Source organism: Girardinichthys multiradiatus, chromosome 9 (assembly GCF_021462225.1).
Source record: "Girardinichthys multiradiatus isolate DD_20200921_A chromosome 9, DD_fGirMul_XY1, whole genome shotgun sequence".
Lineage (NCBI taxonomy): Eukaryota > Metazoa > Chordata > Actinopteri > Cyprinodontiformes > Goodeidae > Girardinichthys > Girardinichthys multiradiatus.
Genome location: NC_061802.1, coordinates 43,867,765 through 43,884,733, shown reverse-complemented (window position 1 = coordinate 43,884,733; position 16,969 = coordinate 43,867,765). Strand labels below are relative to the sequence as shown.

At 38.6% G+C, this 16,969-nt stretch overlaps 2 protein-coding genes across 2 annotated transcripts; both read left to right on the top strand.

Annotated features, from left to right (window-relative positions):
- Positions 1-207: 207 nt before the first annotated feature.
- aldh9a1a.1 (aldehyde dehydrogenase 9 family, member A1a, tandem duplicate 1) lies at positions 208-4,814 on the top strand. Its single transcript, XM_047373870.1, has 12 exons — positions 208-364; positions 528-684; positions 1,881-2,026; positions 2,308-2,437; positions 2,516-2,650; positions 2,758-2,954; positions 3,166-3,306; positions 3,406-3,594; positions 3,745-3,832; positions 3,916-4,057; positions 4,264-4,376; positions 4,484-4,814. The coding sequence occupies exons 2-12, from the start codon at positions 543-545 to the stop codon at positions 4,576-4,578; spliced, it is 1,518 nt and encodes a 505-aa protein (XP_047229826.1). The 5' UTR covers positions 208-364; positions 528-542; the 3' UTR covers positions 4,579-4,814.
- Positions 4,815-11,333: 6,519 nt separating this feature from the next.
- med8 (mediator complex subunit 8) lies at positions 11,334-15,833 on the top strand. Its single transcript, XM_047374098.1, has 7 exons — positions 11,334-11,500; positions 11,690-11,811; positions 12,424-12,568; positions 12,653-12,793; positions 12,874-12,961; positions 13,046-13,285; positions 15,490-15,833. Exons 1-7 carry the CDS (start codon positions 11,357-11,359, stop codon positions 15,558-15,560), a joined length of 951 nt encoding a protein of 316 aa, XP_047230054.1. The 5' UTR covers positions 11,334-11,356; the 3' UTR covers positions 15,561-15,833.
- The last annotated feature ends 1,136 nt before the right edge of the window (positions 15,834-16,969 follow it).

Genomic DNA, 16,969 nt, shown 5'->3' with positions numbered 1-16,969 from the left:
ACCCGAAGACCACCGTTGTACCTTTTTTTGTACAGCTTATATGGAAATGTGAATAAAAGCAACATTTCACTTTTTCTATTGTTGGGGCCAATCTAGGAAAAGTCATAAAATTTAAAGTTAAAAAAATAGCATTTAGTGGAGTTTTTGGCGGGTTTTAACACAGTGGCGGGTCATTTTGACCCGAGGACAACAGGAGGGTTAAAGTCCGCCGGGTTGGCTCAGCTTCAGTTTTGTGAGCCGTACAGAAATGAGAAGCTGTTTCTCTGACAGGAGGTGTGTCCTGGCTACTTAAAAGGGGCGTAAAATCCCTCTGCGACTGTGACTGACGTCCATCTTGCAGCGCTTCTCCCTGCAGAACACAACGGTAGATTTCTTCTACAAAACGTTTCTATAACTTTTATCATCAACAGCAGGGCGTGCAGTCTGTCCTCGTGTCACCTTCTCTGAATACGTCACGTCTAGCTAACCCTGCTCTGCTAGCGGTACCATGAGATTACATAATGGAGACATTTTTCTGAAACTTTCAGGTACAGTCCGTGAAAATGGCCCAGTCCATCCTCAGCACGATGTCCAGAGCCTTGACGGGAACGCTGGTGGTTACAGAGCCTCTGAATTTCTGGGCTGGAAAACGGATGAAACCCAGGGAGGAGAAAAAGGCCGAGCCCGTGTTCGAGCCTGCAACTGGTAATGTGCATTTCAAAGTTTGTTTTGCTGTTACTAAATTTTAAAAGGTGACAGCAGACAAACAGGATCATATAGAGGGTTTTTCTCGGATTTATAGGAAAACTCGAATATTACTTTAGGTGGACGAGGCTGAAGTTGGCTTCCGACTCGTCACATTTATGAAGGGTTATTTCGCTCCTTCTAATCTGGACTAAGGGTTCAAACTGTAGGATACTCTAGAAAACCGTGAACTGCATCGTCCTACACTTACCAGATATTCTTTAACCCTCCTGGTCCTGGGGACTTTTTTTTTTTGCTTTGTTACTGAAGATGACACTAAATCCATTTTAGGGTGATTATAAATCTTGCCATTATATTTCATAATTTCAGGTTTTGTTTTCCACTTGTTGAAAAATCTACTTTATATATTATGTTCCTGCCAGTTTCTGACGTGTAAACCCCCACCCCACTCACCAAATGTGGGAAAAAGAAATGATGCTGAATCATAATATCCATGTTGCAGCTTTTATGAGCCACAGGTGAAAAACCAAATGGGACCCCAGGGGTTCAAACACTTTTGTTTCATTCAAGAAAACACAAAACTGGACGGTTCCATTTATTTTTTTTTCTCTATCCTGTAAACCAGCTTCACTTTAATAAACTGAAATTCACAGTTAATGAAATGAGTTTATTGCGTCACAGATCATAGGTCCAGTTTATGATGCGTAAACTTTTACTCCTTGGCAAAATGCCAATCAAGGATGATTTTACCACACATGCTTTGCAAGCCAGAAGGAAATTTAACAAATTATTTATTGATTAAAATTGCTTTTATTCAGTTTAGGACAATCAATTCCAGGTTTGACCAGCCTAACTATTGAGGTTTTGTTGAATTTTGGGACTTGGACCTTTTAGGTTTTTCGTATAAATCTAGAACTGTGTTTTAAAGAATCTATTCTGTCCAGGTTTGACTAGTCTGCCTTTCAAACACTGAAGTAGAGATGATCAAACTGAAACACAAAGGAAGCAAAACAGGCCGTTACTGAAGTGCTGAATCAGCAACTACAGTTCAGATATGAACTTCAGCATTGTGGGGTGTGGCATCTAGAAATATGAGCTAAATATTTGGGAGGAGAAAATAAGCTTACATAAAATGCATCACTTTTCCCTACTTCAGCGCAGCCCTCTGTAACATATTTGGCTTCCTGTTTGCTCAGGCCGTGTCCTGCACCAGTTGGTGCCCTGTGGGGCGGAGGAGGTGGATGAAGCCATCCAGAGTGCCCACTCTGCCTACCTGAAATGGAGCAAGCTGTCTGGCATGGAGAGGGCTCGGGTCATGCTTGAGGCCGCCCGCATTACGAGGGTGAGCCGGTCAGGCGGTTTTAAAGCTGTCCAGTTTTACTGTCATTATTGTGCAACTCAAATTGGAGCTGACTGTTGCAAGCTTGAGTGAGACACTAGTCACTCATTTACAGCCCCCCCCAACTGTTTCTCAGCGTTTGTACAAAATCACCCTTTTGTGTCTGGGTGGCCCATTTCATGCTGCATGAAGGAGTTCAACTTTTTTCTACTAATGACAACATTTTTGCAGAGTGTGAATGTGAAAGCTTTTCAAGCTTCTTCCTTTCATCCACATTAAAACAGGAAAGAAGGGAGGAAATTGCAAAGCTGGAGGTGATCAACAATGGCAAGTGCATCACTGAAGCTCTGGTGGATATTGATGTTGCCAGCCAGACCATGGAGTTCTATGCTGGCATGGCTGGTACACTTACAGGTGGGTGCAGCAACATCCGTTTGTGTTCTGAACTTTTGGCCTAGTCTGAGCATGAGTTTGTGTCTTCAACGACTGCAGGTCAGCACATCCAGCTCCCTGGAGGAGCCTTCGCCTACAGCAGGAGGGAGCCCCTTGGTGTGTGCGCTGGAATCGGAGCATTCAACTACCCCTTTCAGATCTCTGTAACAAAGTCTGCTCCGGCCCTGGCATGTGGTCAGTGAACAGCAATGAGTTCCAACTCTCATTTTAAGTAGTCGCCAGTAAAACATTCTGTCACAAAAAGAATAGTTGAGATGGAGTTAAACTGTGGTTATTGTTAGGTAATGCTATGGTGTTCAAGCCTTCTCCCATGACTCCTCTGACTGCTGTGATTATGGCTGAGATCTACAAAGAAGCAGGGGTACCTGATGGACTCTTCTGTGTGGTACAAGGTGGAGCAGAGACTGGCTCTCTGCTCTGCCACCACCCCAAGATTGCCAAAATCTCCTTCACAGGCAGCGTTCCAACAGGCAAGAAGGTACAGATGCTGGTTTAGTGCAGTAAGCATGCTTTTATTGCATATCAGAACATATTAAAATCTGATCTGTCCTTTATCTGCCAAAACAAGGAGGTGTTCACACAAACAGATGATCATTTATTCAATGATTTTCAGCAGCAGCACCTGGCTGCTGCTTTAGTTTTGCCAAGATGTGTTAGAATGATGCCATCCCTGCTGCATCTCCTCTCAGATCATGGAAATGTCTGCAAAGGGGGTGAAGCAGGTGACTCTGGAACTCGGAGGAAAGTCTCCCCTCATCATCTTCAAAGACTGTGATCTGGAGAACGCTGTAAGGGGAGCGCTCATGGCCAACTTCCTGACACAAGGACAGGTGAGACTGATGGGATCCTCTCTCTTTCGGCTCATGTTATTCAGCTGATCTAAATTAGAACGATCTCCCTGAGCTACTAGGTGTGTCTGAAATGTGTAGGTTTGCTGCAATGGAACCAGGGTGTTTGTGCAGAGGGAGATCATGCCACAGTTCCTGGAAGAAGTTGTCAAGAGGACCAAGACCATCGCTGTGGGCGACCCACTGCTCGAGAGCACCCGGATGGGGGCCATGATCAGCAAGCCCCAGCTTGACAAAGCTCTGGGGTTTGTCACTCAGGCCAAGAAGGAGGTTTGTTCAATTCTGTTGGATTGTGAGATTAGAATCATTTCTCCAGTTCTGGACAGAGATGTTCTATTCCAACACTTTTGATTTGACATCAACATAAAAACTTATGAGTTTCCAGCTCGCATCACTACCTGTGTGTTTTGTTTTTGTCAGGGAGCCAAAGTGCTTTGTGGAGGAGAGGCTTTTGTCCCCAGTGACCCCAAACTGAAGGGGGGGTATTTTATGTCCCCCTGTGTCCTTGGTATGTCCTCACCTGTCACTGTAGCACCTCCACGTGTTTTGTATTCTGCTGTCCATCATACCTCACTCACCTTCTGTTCACAGATAACTGCAGAGATGACATGACCTGTGTTAAGGAGGAGATTTTTGGTCCAGTCATGTCTGTCCTGCCTTTTGACAATGAGGAAGAAGTGATCCAGAGAGCTAACAACACCACCTATGGACTGGCCTCTGGTGTCTTCACTAGGTGAGCAACACTCAGCAGTGGTGAAATCGCTGATGAAGGTCTCTGCCGCTTCGCTTTGAAGATGAATTTATTGCTTTCTCTTGGCTGGATTATAAAACTGCCTTCTCATGTCAACCTTGTCCAAGGTTAATCTCTTCCTCTATAGTAGCTTTCTGAAGTTCAAGTCCAGAAGTAACCTTTTGTTAATTTTTAACCTCTACCTCCAGGGATATATCTCGAGCTCATCGTGTGGCAGAGAGGCTGGAGGCGGGGACTTGCTTCATCAATAACTACAACAGCATCGCTGTGGAAATGCCGTTCGGAGGATACAAGATGTCAGGTAGGGTGTTGGGAGATTTCAACATTCAAAATGAATTCTTTCACTGTAACCTTGAAGGAAAATGAGATTTATTTCAGGAATTAATCCAAGCTCTTTAACCTTTACAGGCTTTGGCAGGGAGAACGGCCAGGTGACCATTGAGTACTACTCCCAGCTGAAGACTGTGGTTGTTGAACTGGGAGACGTTGAGAATCACTTCTAAATCAATTCTGTTTACACACAACACTAGAACTGTGACTGACATGCTTCACTTCTATCTTCCTACCCAGACCTGAACTTTCTATCCACAAAATGTGACTCCACCTGAGTATTAGCCAACTCTACTAACAGCATAGGTGTCTGTCGAAGCAAGAGGGCTAAAAAACATCGTATCAGCATTAGGCCAACTGATACTGTATGCTAAACTGATATCTACGAATAAAATGTTTCAGTGACAAATGTCTCTTCTCGTCATTTCAGCTATGGTGGATTCTGTGTCTACGAGCTGAACCAAAGTGGGTTTATCACTAAATAGAAACTCTAGTAATTATGAGCATTATGCCATAAATTACTGCCATAAAATCCTACAGTAAAAAGGAAAATTTGAATAGGTGTCCCACCATTGCTATTCAAGTTATTCTGCCATGCATCCTTGGACAGGTTACAACTTTTTATTTTGGCGGTATAGTACTTGGGGTAAACCGAGCACACAGTTCTTTATCTGCAACTACAGACTTGAAAGTCTAAATACAGAACTTGTAGGATTGGTCTATTTAATACAAGTACAGTTCAAACAAGAAATGCCAAAGATAAAATGAATAAACAGAAAAAGTTAAAACAAGAAACAAGGGAAGAGGATTTTTATACATGACAGCCTTTACATTAGAATGGGAAGTATATAGAATAAAATGTGTGTATAATTTTTATACAATTCAAAATGATTAATGCTCTGAAACTGGGTAAAAACTTTAGAATCTTGCTAAACATGGTGTGGCACTGAGGCAAAGTTGCTTCTTCTTAAATGGAAGTATTACACCAAACATCTCTGAATTTTTTTATATGGGCTAAGAAAGGTGTGAGGAAAAAATTACACAATTGATTCAATTTGGATTTCTGTGTGTTCAAGCTGTGTTTACTGCAAAATTGTTCATAGCTGAATAAATAACCTTTGCTATGCACTATATCAATAACTAACCATACATTCCTCTCCATCCAATCAGCATAAATACGGATCTATTTCTGTGTTGGAGAAATCTGTTGTTCCACATTGGAATATGGTGGGGGAGTGTGTGTGTATGTGTGTGTGTATGTGTGTGTGTGGGGGGGGGGGCTAATCAACATTATGGTCACAGACCGGCAGCAATAAACCAGCCAGTTTATTAACTAATTTCTTGGGAATGCAGAAACTGGAAGGAGTCGTGCTGCTTAACCCAGCCAGTTTATTTTCTATTTAATAAGTTAATAAACCACCGTGTCAGAGTTCCTTCACTATATTACCTTTTTTATGTAATGGGTTTTATTTCTCCATATATAATTAAGTTTATAAATAAACTTAATTCAGTTCATAAATAAGTTCATTTGATGAATAGATTTCATTAATTTATTGGGAACTGCATGTGAATAGACAGGTTTTCCATCTTCGTAAGATAAATTCGTCCCATTAGTGACATTGGTTTGATTTAGATTGGCATTCTTTCAGCCTGCTTTCAATATTTAAAGTTTGGGATATCTTTTGTTAAATACATTCCTAGATATCTGATTTTGGATTTAGGTTACAACTAATATTTGCTTGAAAAGGGGGGAGAGCTAGAATGTAAAGAGGTGGCTAAATACATGGAAAGGGAATATTCAAAATAGATCAAGATCTTTACAGATGCTTCTAAACTAGGTATATTGTTTCTAATTATAGGTTTAAATATTATGATAAAAGATTAACAGATAAATTAGCAGTTTATACAGAAGATTATGATCCATACTCCAGTCTAGAAGGTGGTGGTAATGAACCTAGAGGTTGTTTCCATCCGCCATAAAAAACACAGAAGAAGAAGAAGCCAGTGGTTTTCCTCGAGCAGTTTGGTGACCTGTCAGAGTTGAGTCACCGGAGCGGAGCGCGAAACTTCGGTTTGAAAACGCCGGACTCCCTAGAACCCCACAGTGGCAGAGATTATTTGGTTCTGCAAGTGGCGGTAAGAGACATAAACTGGTATGTGAATGGTTCAGAATGGACACACAGGAGGACAATATGGACTTTGATGAATGGACGCCAGTAATTAGAGGGAGAGGACGAGGAAGAGGTAAAGCAGAAGAAGGAAAGATGTTAGACAGCCAAAGGAGTAAAAGAGAGTTGGAAGAAAACAGTTCTGAAGAAGAGAGAGTAGTTAGGAGGAAGATTGGAATGGAAGAATGTAAAATAATATTAAAGATAAAAAATGAAGAAGAAAAAAGAACCTGAGTCCTGTTTCACTATCTAGAGAAATAAAAAAAAGATAGATGTTGAAATGGTGAAGGTCTTGAGAGATGGAAATATACTGGTGGTGTGTAAAACCGAAGAACCAAGAAGAAAGGCTTTATAAGTTGAAAACATTTGCAAGAAAACGGTGACAGAGAGGAAGATTATAGGAGAAGATAAAATCATTCGGGGGGTAATTTATGGCATTCCTCTGGAGGAAGATGTAGACAAATAAAAAAAAAAGCATTGTTGGTGCAAAGGTAAAAAATCTCAAGAGGTTGACAAAAAATGTAGGAGAAAGAGTAAGAAGCCTGTCAATTTTAATAGACTTTGAAGAAACAGTGTTGCCACAAAACATCAAAATAGGATATCTGAGTTTTCCTGTGAGGCCTTTCATCCGTCCACCACTAAGATGTTTTAAATGTCAGCGATGAGGTCACATAGCAGCTGTCTGTAAAGGAAAACAAAGATGTCCAAAGTGTGGAGAAGTGCAGGAAAAATGTTGCAATTGTGGAGGGCAAGATAGAGTTACATTCAGGGGATGTGAAGTATGGAAGAAAGCAAAAGAAATTCAACAAATTAAAATGACTAAAAACATAAACTATGCTGAAGCAGTTAAAAATGTCCAGAATGAAAGATCAAGGGATGAAGGTCAAATTAGGATTCCAGATTATCAACAAAGAAAAGTAGAATCAGAGGAAAATGTCACAATGTCTGTGGAAAAATTGATATTTGTAGCTTATGTCATTAACTGCACTGAACAGGCTAAACACAAAACAGAAAAGATTAAAATAATAGTCAGAGAAGCAGAAAAGTTCTTAGGGTTTAAAGAAGGATCTTGGAAAAACATTAATAAAAAGTTGGAAACAGATGGAAGGCAAGGAGGAACCCCAGCTGATAGAAATATATGATAATATTACAGTGGAATGAAAGAAGTTTAATCGCTAATGGACAGGAATTTAAATGGTATATAGATGGAACTGATGAAAAACCAGAAATTATATGTATACATGAGACATGGATAAACAGTATCAGAAGGGATAGACTGGAAGGAAGTGGAATATTTATAAAAGAAGGAATACAATATCAGATATTAGGAAAAGGTAAAGAGTTAGAATACATAGTTGAAATATATGGTAAAAAAAAAAAAAGTAAGATAATAAATTTTTATAATCCATGTAAAATATTATCATTCGAGTTGATGGATGAATTAATGCAGTATATAGAAGGAAAAGTAATCTGGTGTGGAGATTTTAATGCTAACAGCACATTATGGGGAAAATGTAATGATAAAAATAGAGAAGTTATTGAAGAAATAATGGAAATAAAAAATTTGGTATGTATAAATGATGGAAGAGGAACAAGAATTAATGTAAAAACAGGTACAGAGTCTGTGATTGATTTAACAATAGTATCAAATTGTTTAGCCAATAACTGTGAGTGGGACATTGACAAAGATACAACAGTAGGCAGTGATTATTATCCCATTAAAATCATAACAGGAATATTAAGAAATAACAGGAATACAGGATTATATAAAAGACAGAACTTTAATAAGGCTGATTGGGAAAAATTTAAATATTTAAGTCAAAAGAAATTAGAAGAAATAGATGTGTTGATTGATATAAATAGTTTAAATATAAATATCTGTAAAAAAATCTTACAGGCTGCAGAAGAGTCAATAAAAGAAGGAGGAAGACAGAACGATAAAATAAATTGTGCCATGGTGGACCAAAGAATGTAGTGAAGTAATAAAACTAAGAAATAAAGCCTTTAAAGCATTAAAAAGTAAAACAATTTATCAGAACCTAATTGAGTACAAAAGAAAGCAAGCAAAAGTGAGAAAGATCATTAAGAATGCAAAAAGAGAATATTGGAGAAACTTTTGTAATACCGTAGGGAGAGAAACAAAAATTGATCAAATTAAAAGAATGAATGGTATTAGAAAAGAATATGGATATCTTATATTAAAAATAGATAATACAACTATAACGGAAGATAAAGAAAAAGCAGAAATATTAGCTAAAACATTTAGTAAAATTCATAGTTCAAGTAATATTAGTGAAGAGGGAAGGAGAGGTAGGGAAATCACAAAGATGAAATATAAAGAATTAATGCAAAATAAATTAATAAATGAGCCATTTACAAAAGGAGAGTTGAACTTTGTAATCAGGAAAACAAAAATTACATCACCTGGAAAAGATCAAATTTACTATACAATGATAGAACATCTCAATGGCAAAGCAAAAGACAAAATATTAGAATTATACAATAAAGTCTGGGAGGAGGGAGAGCTGCCACAGAGCTGGAAGGAAGCAATAATTATTCCAATAGCTAAACCAGGAAAAGATAACACAAAACCAGAAAATTATAGACCGATCGCATTAACATCAAATATTTGTAAAATAATAGATTAACATATTATTTAAATATTAATGGATATATATCTAGAAATCAAAATGGGTTTAGAAAAGTGAGAAGCACAAATGACTCTGCATTAAGTTTAGAATATGAAATAAGGAGAGCACAAATAAACAAAGAAAATGTAGTAGCTGTATTTAGTGATATAGAAAAAGCATATGACATGATGTGGGTTGAAGGATTATTAATTAAATAAAATAAAATAAAATGGGTATTACTGGAAAAATGTTTAACTGGATTAAAGATTTTTTATCAAATAGAACAATACAAGTAAGAATTGGTCAAGAATTGTCAGGTAAATATATAATAGATAATGGTACTCCTCAAGGAAGTATTATAAGTCCGTTATTGTTTTCTATAATGATAAATGATGTATTTAAAAATATTGGTAAGGAAGTCAGTTGTTCACTATTTGCAGATGATGGAGCTATATGGAAAAGGGGTCGTAATATCAAATTTATTGAAAAGAAAATACAGGATGAGATTATTAGAATAGAACAATGGGGATTTAAATTCTCAGTGGAAAAAACAAAAGCAATGGTCTTTACACAGAAAAGGAAAAGAGAAAATATAAAACTAAAATTATACAATCAAGTTTTAGAACAAGTAAAAAATATAACATTTTTAGGTATATGGTTTGATGAAAAAATTATATGGAAAGTACATATAGAAAAAATCATAGATAAATGCAAACAAATATTAAACATTATGAGATGTATGGCTGGTGCTGATTGGGGAGCAGATCGAACATCATTAAAAAGAATTTATACAGGATTAATTAGATCAAATATTGATGATGGAAATATAATTTATGGATCTGCAGCAAACACTCATCTTATAAAATTAGACAATATACAACATCAAGCTTTAAGAATTTGTACAGGAGCAATCAGAACCAGTCCAATAGCAGCACTTCAGGTAGAGATGGGAGAGATGCCATTAGATCTAAGAAGGAAACAGTTAGCAATAAATTACTGGATAAACTTACAAAGCAATAATCCGGATCATCCCACACGTGATATTTTAAAACCATGCTGGGAAAAAGAAAAAAAACAAATTAAGAGTTTTGGTTGGATTATCAATAATATAGCAGAAGAATTTCAAATATATGAAAAAGAAATAAGTTCAATGTTGTCTTTGCCAGTAGTGCCACCGTGGCTGTTACCAGAAGCAGTGGTGGATATGGCATTGATGGAAAAGAAAAAGGATCCAAAATGTAGTTTAGATTCAAATATAATACAAGAATATATAAACAATTATTATCATTATGTTCAGATGAACAGATGAAAAAATAGGAGTAGCATTTATAATACCAGAATTTAAAATAAAAGTAGGAAAAAGAATTACAGATGGATTATCGATATATTCAGGAGAATTATTAGCAATATTGTTAGCAGTGCAGTGGGTGGAGGATATAAAACCATTAAAAACAATCATTGGTTCAGACTCAAGTTCAGCATTATTAAGTTTAAAACATAATCATTCAAAGGGTAGACCAGACATTTTGTTGGAAATAAAACATACTTTATTTAGAATACAAAGAATGGGATTAATATTAGTGTTTTTATGGGTACCAGCACATGTAGGAGTTGGAGGGAATGAGATGGCGGACAGGATGACAAAGAAAGCAACACAAAACAACATTAGCTTTATAATTAATATTAGTAGGTCAGAGGCAAGAAATATAATGAAACAGAGAATCAGGAAAGAGTGGCAAAAAAGGTGGGATGAAGAAAGAAAAGGAAGATGGTTTTACAGAATCAACAAGATAGAAGGAGAAGTAAGAACTGGAAGAAGGAGCAGAAAAGAGGAAAGATTAATTACAAGATTAAGACTTGGACATACAGGACTTAATTCTACATTGTTTAAGATAAAGAAACATAATACAGGAAAATGTGATCATTGTGGAGAGGAGGAAACAATAGAACATGTAATATTGAAGTGTCAGAAATATGAACAAGAAAGAACAATTTTAAGGAGAGAATTTGTAGGTATTAAAGAAAATTTTATATTGAGAGATACTTTGCAAAGAAGTTTAGGTAGCAGACACATTCAAATTATAGTTAGATTTTTCAAAAAAAACTAAATTAATAAATATAATTTGATGTAATAGTAAATAAGATTTAAAACCATGAAGAACCACACTCCATACCAGTCGGTGGCGGTAATGCACATCATAACGTTATTTGTCAACTGCCAAAAAATAACAGAAGAAGAAGAAGCCAGTTCGTTTTATCGTACCCAACGCCGGCTAGCTTACAGTTTAAAGATGCAGGTAACTTTTCTAAAACACCTCCTTGAACGAAAACTGTTTTACTTTAACGTCTGTGTTTTATTCTGCTCATGTTAACATACGTCGAAGCACGGTTAGTTAGCCCTGTCTGCTAAGCTATGTAGCTTACATGGCTAAGCTTGTGTCAGATGTTTGGTTTTTCCTCTAACGTTTAGCCTCATTTTCTCCTAGCAACGCGAGGAGAAGCAGCTGGAAGCCTCGGTGGACTCTCTCATCTCTCTGGTGGCTCACGTTAAAAACGCTCTGCAGAATTTCATTTACAAGCTGGAGAACGAATACGAGCGCCTGACATGGTGACTAGTTCATCATTTACTGTGGAGTTTGAGTCATTTTGGACAGAGGCTGTCCTCAGTGTGCTTAAATACTGCTAACACTAGCCGCTCTGTGAGGAGCTGATATTCAGTGTTTCCAGTCTAAATATTGTGCTACTTTTGGCACATTATGCAGGCAATACTGTAGGAGGATTTTCAGTCAATTTGTTTACTGTGTTGCAAAAGAAATAAAAATATGAATCTGACCTAAAACGACTTGTAACAGCTGAGCATATTGGCTTTTTCAAACATTCTGGGAAAATAAAAAGGACACTGAAATTGAGGGCAGAACAACTTTCCCTGCCAGCGTTCCTACATGATCTGGGAAGGCATAGAATATGATTGACCAGGAGGCCTGGATATGGATGGAAAAAGTAAAGAGTTTGGGGAAAATATTTGTATCGCAACTGCGTGACGTCACTCCATCTTTGCATGCTAAACTTCACATAGAGAATAAAGAGCAACGTTATTCATTTAAAGCTGAAATGTAGAATGTTTCAGTTTAACATTTTAACACCTTTACATGCATCATATGCAGTTGTTGTAGAATACGTCTGTCCAAACGAACCAGCTTTGTGTGTTGCTCTCACTCAGGCCTTCTGTTCTGGACAACTTTGGGCTCCTGTCTGGTCAGCTGAACACCATCAATAAAATGCTGAAGAATGAGAAGACGCCATCCTTTCGCAGCCAGGTTATTATCCCGCTGCTCCTGTCTCAGAAGCCGGACGATGATCTGACGGTGAGGGTCGGCCCATTTAATAGTTTGTCCTCTGATTATTTTTGTTTTTTAGAATTCTGCCTCACCACTTCTTTTGTTTCTCAGGTCCTCACAGAGCAGCGCGTCCCGGTGTTCAGCCATGAAATCGTCCCAGACTACTTGCGAACCAAACCTGATCCAGAGGTGGAGGAGCAGGAAAAGCAGCTGAGCACGGAGGCGACACGTATTGGTCCTGATGTTGCACAGGTCAGTGAGATGCTGCTCTGAATAATCTCTCTGATGTTTACATTTATATTGAACAGTTGATTTTGAAAACCTATGAACAGAAACAGATCCAGGCCTTGAATAAAATGTGTTCTAATCTGCTGGAGAAGCTGAACAACCCTCGTGAAGACAGAGATGCAGAAAGTGCTGGTATGTTACAGCCCTTGATTCCTGGATTTTTCTTTTGTTTCTATATCAGGATTAAAAAACCTTTTAATCATGTTTCCTTCCCAGCATCACGACTGAACAAACCATCCTTTAACCCCGGAGACACCAATGCTTTGGTTGCAGCCGTTGCATTTGGAAAAGGGCTTTCCAAGTGTAGGCCTCCTGGTCCCATGGCTCCTGGACACCCAGGGCAGGGGCCTATGATGAGCGGAGGTCCAACCTTACAACAGGTCACCATCGGGGGTGGTCCAGGCCAGCAAGGGGGTATGGGAGGACCTGTAGCTCCACAGCAGCAAGGACAGCCAGGTAAGAGACCTGATTTCTAGCAATGAGCCTGTTGATCTAGTTTCCATGTAGTTTCCTGCATAACGTTTGGATTGGATTTGGATATTGTGATAATATCTGTAATGTTCTCTTATACAGGTTACAACTTTACATACGCTCATCATCATCATTTGTCCCTATTCCACTGGCTCTAGTTAGGCAGTGCGGCTCCGCTCCACTCGGTTTCCCTCTACTCGGCACAGAACCTGTTCTGCTTCCGTTGACCCACTGACAGCTGGCGCTATGGCTTGAAGCTCCGCCTCCAGCCGTCAGTGTAGTGAGCTTTGCTGCTATTAATGTTACTGTGGGACATTGTCTCATTAAAGTAATCCGTATGAAACAATCAAAAATAAGTAATAAATAAATAGTAAATATAAACTAAATACTAATAATGTTTGTAATATTCTATATGCAAGAACGCTTATACGTTTTTTTCATGTCTAAAATGATCCACTGGGATAAATATCTGGACCACAGCCGAGCCAGAACTTAAAATAAGGCTCAGGGGTTCTGATCTGAGGGGTGGTAGGAGAAGCACAGAGGAGAGACACTGCTGTCTGGACTGGTTCTGCTCCAAGGTTTCCCTGAAGAAGTTAATATTTTAGCTTTTATGAGGAAGTTCTTGTCTCAGCCATGGCAATAATGACGACAAGGACTTTAAAGAGCAAAACTGCAGTGAAGTTAGTTTTAGGTTGGATACTGGACATTCGTGCTCCGGATTTAGCGGGGGTCTTTCTCCTGTTTGACCCGATGTGGACAATATAATTACAGGCAGAGAGCATCTCTGCCTGCTCCCTCTTCCAGAAACATGGTGGCTGGCTAAAGGACCATCAAGTTTTTGAACCAAACATTCTGTGTCATGAATGTTTTGTTTTGTGTGTTTTGGTGGAAATGTTTGTGCGTCTGAACAGCTGATTTAGGATGTTATTAAATACAACACTCCGCCTGCATGTAATGTAGAAAACCGGCATAGTGTCCTTTTTCTTTTCTTTCAGTCTTCAGGCATGGTTTCTGATTTGTAAATAGTAAAATTATATTTCGGTTTGACCCACTCCGGCCATTGTGGTCCTTAATATTATTGTAGTCTTTTCATCTGCCCTACCTCTTCAAAAACCTTTTCATTTCTCCTGGTCCCAAGGCCAATCACTGAAGAGCAGTCTGTTCACGTCATATACAGTCCCTACTCAGCCCCGGTCGGACCTGCTGAGGAGCAGGGACCAAAAAACTAGGCACCGGTACGGGAAAAACAGTACTGCAAACGCTCGCAAAGTGAGCTGAGTTGAGCAGACCCAGGATAAATAGAGCCAGTGGAAAAAGGGCAATAATCATTGTCATGAATGTGGACTTTTAATGAGCGTTCTGACTTTTCTTTTGAGCAGTTACTTATACAACAAAACAACTTCCACACATTACTTTGAAGTTGAAGAATTTGAAGGTTGTCCTACATCTGCATTATTCCCTTTTGTTAACTTTGTGAAATACATACGTACAAATGGCACGAAACTCTCCCTCAGCATGGTGCTGCCACCGCCTTGCTTGATGGTTGGTCCAATGTTCTTTTAAAAGCTTTTTCTTGGGTTCTCCAAACATAATTCTTGTCATTGCAGCCAAATAGTTTAATGTTTGGTCCCATCTGACTACAACGTGTCCATGTAGGAAGCTGTAAGATTCAGTCCAGCTTGAAGGGCTTGATTTGATCATGGATCATCATCATCTCAGTTCATGTTGATGTGTAACTAGCTTCCCTGTGGACAGTGGCTTTGAGCTTAAACAGACATCAAAACTGGTTTTGGAATTGGTAGTGTTTATGTAATGACCCTGACCCCATTAAAAATGTATGAACTATGCAGAAAAGCTGTGTCTCTGCCAGTGCAAACTCAACCAGTCCTGTCAAGAATGATACCAGGGCAAAGGCCTGAATATATCTGCACCTATTTGGATCATTTAAGAGAAAATCTGCAGTAAATTTAACCTTGTGCATCAAATTCTTGTTTATAAAGGTGCTCATATGTAATAATATTTAAGTTATTTAATAGTCATCCCCCACAGAAAAAGCAACCAGTCCAAACTAAAATATTGGTCATAGTGTGAGTGTCTGTAAACCTCTGACTGACACTGTTTGATCTGATGGTTGGAGAAGCAGAGAAGCGTTAATACAACATTTCTTTTCTATCTTTGTCCTACAGGAAAAATGCCAAGCAGCATCAAGACTAACATTAAATCTGCATCTGGTTCAATGCATCCCTACAACCGATGAGCCGCCTTCTACTCGTCTGCATTGCTAACATTTCAGAGGCAGCAGCATTACTAACAGGTCACCACCTCATGGAATGGACCAGGTTTTAGCAAGCTGATGCTCAGCGGTCAGGCTTCTTTGTGGCATGAGGTGAGACCTGCGGAAGGTCTCTAACTCCATGTTGAGCTGTCTATCCAGAACTAGTGTTGAAACTACAGCTAAACCTCATGTTTTTAGCCACTAGATGGCACTATGTCACCATTAAAGGGACTAAATCAACTTTATATGTTTAAACAGTTTATGTGATGTTTTTTTTTTGTTTTTTTTCAATAAAAAACCCCCAATAACATTACGTTTTTGTTTCATGATTAGATTAAAACATAAAGAATTAGAGTCTGCATGTATTCAGACAAAATCTACACAAAGATCCAATTCCTGTTTTGAATATCCATTTTTTTTTTTTTTGGTCTCACTTCTTTGTTCATTTTTCTTTGCTGCTCCAAAGGTGAGAGTAATAAGGGCGGACGTCGCTCTGTGTGGCCTGATAATGTCAAAGTGTTTAAGGGGGGGAATAAGGAAGTATTGCTGCTGACGTGTGAGGGGGTCCTCTCTCTGTCCACTCCAATCCCCGTCCTGCCATGCAGCGTGGGGACAGTGCTGCTGTCACAGCGTGCAGGCCCATGGCTGACCTACATACACCCTCTGTGCCCAAACAGGCCGACGTCTCGCTGTGTCAGACGCTCTGCTGAGACAGCTCAAAGCTGCACAAGGTCACACTCGTGTTCACAGATGAAGGCTAAATTATAAAGAATGACCTTACAGAAAACATCCTGCAAAAACGGGAACGTTCAGCTCATCTTCTCTTCCATATCCTGGCAGAAGGTTTCACACAAATGAAACGAGTAGTTTCCAAGCAAATTTCTGTAACTGATTTTAAGCCTGTTCCCTACACGACTACAGACATCCATAGTATAGAACCGTGCACAATTTAGCTTTTAAGTGTTATATCCGATGTTCCCAACAGAAGTAGAATAATAGATGTTAAATTCAGATGACTTCAGAAATACATACTGTTATATGAAAACTAACATATTAATTAAAGTTGCTGTTAATGTTGTAGCAGAGAGAGTTCATAATGTAATATTTGTAATTGTAGAGTTCAGGTTTACATTTAAGTCCAGATTTAGATTTTCAATGTATATTCAACCAATAAATGAGACAGACATCTGTAAAAAACAGTATCTAAAAGTGTACATTAAAAAAATTATATATTTATATCTCTGAAGTAATTAGACCCTTTTAACTGCTGAGCAGTTTTTTTTATGTGATTTTTTACTGGTATTTTTAAGATTTATCTTTGGTATCAAGCTCTAAGACTTTGAGGTTGGAAGGCCTCCGTCACATCACCCTAATCTTTAGCTCCCTCCACA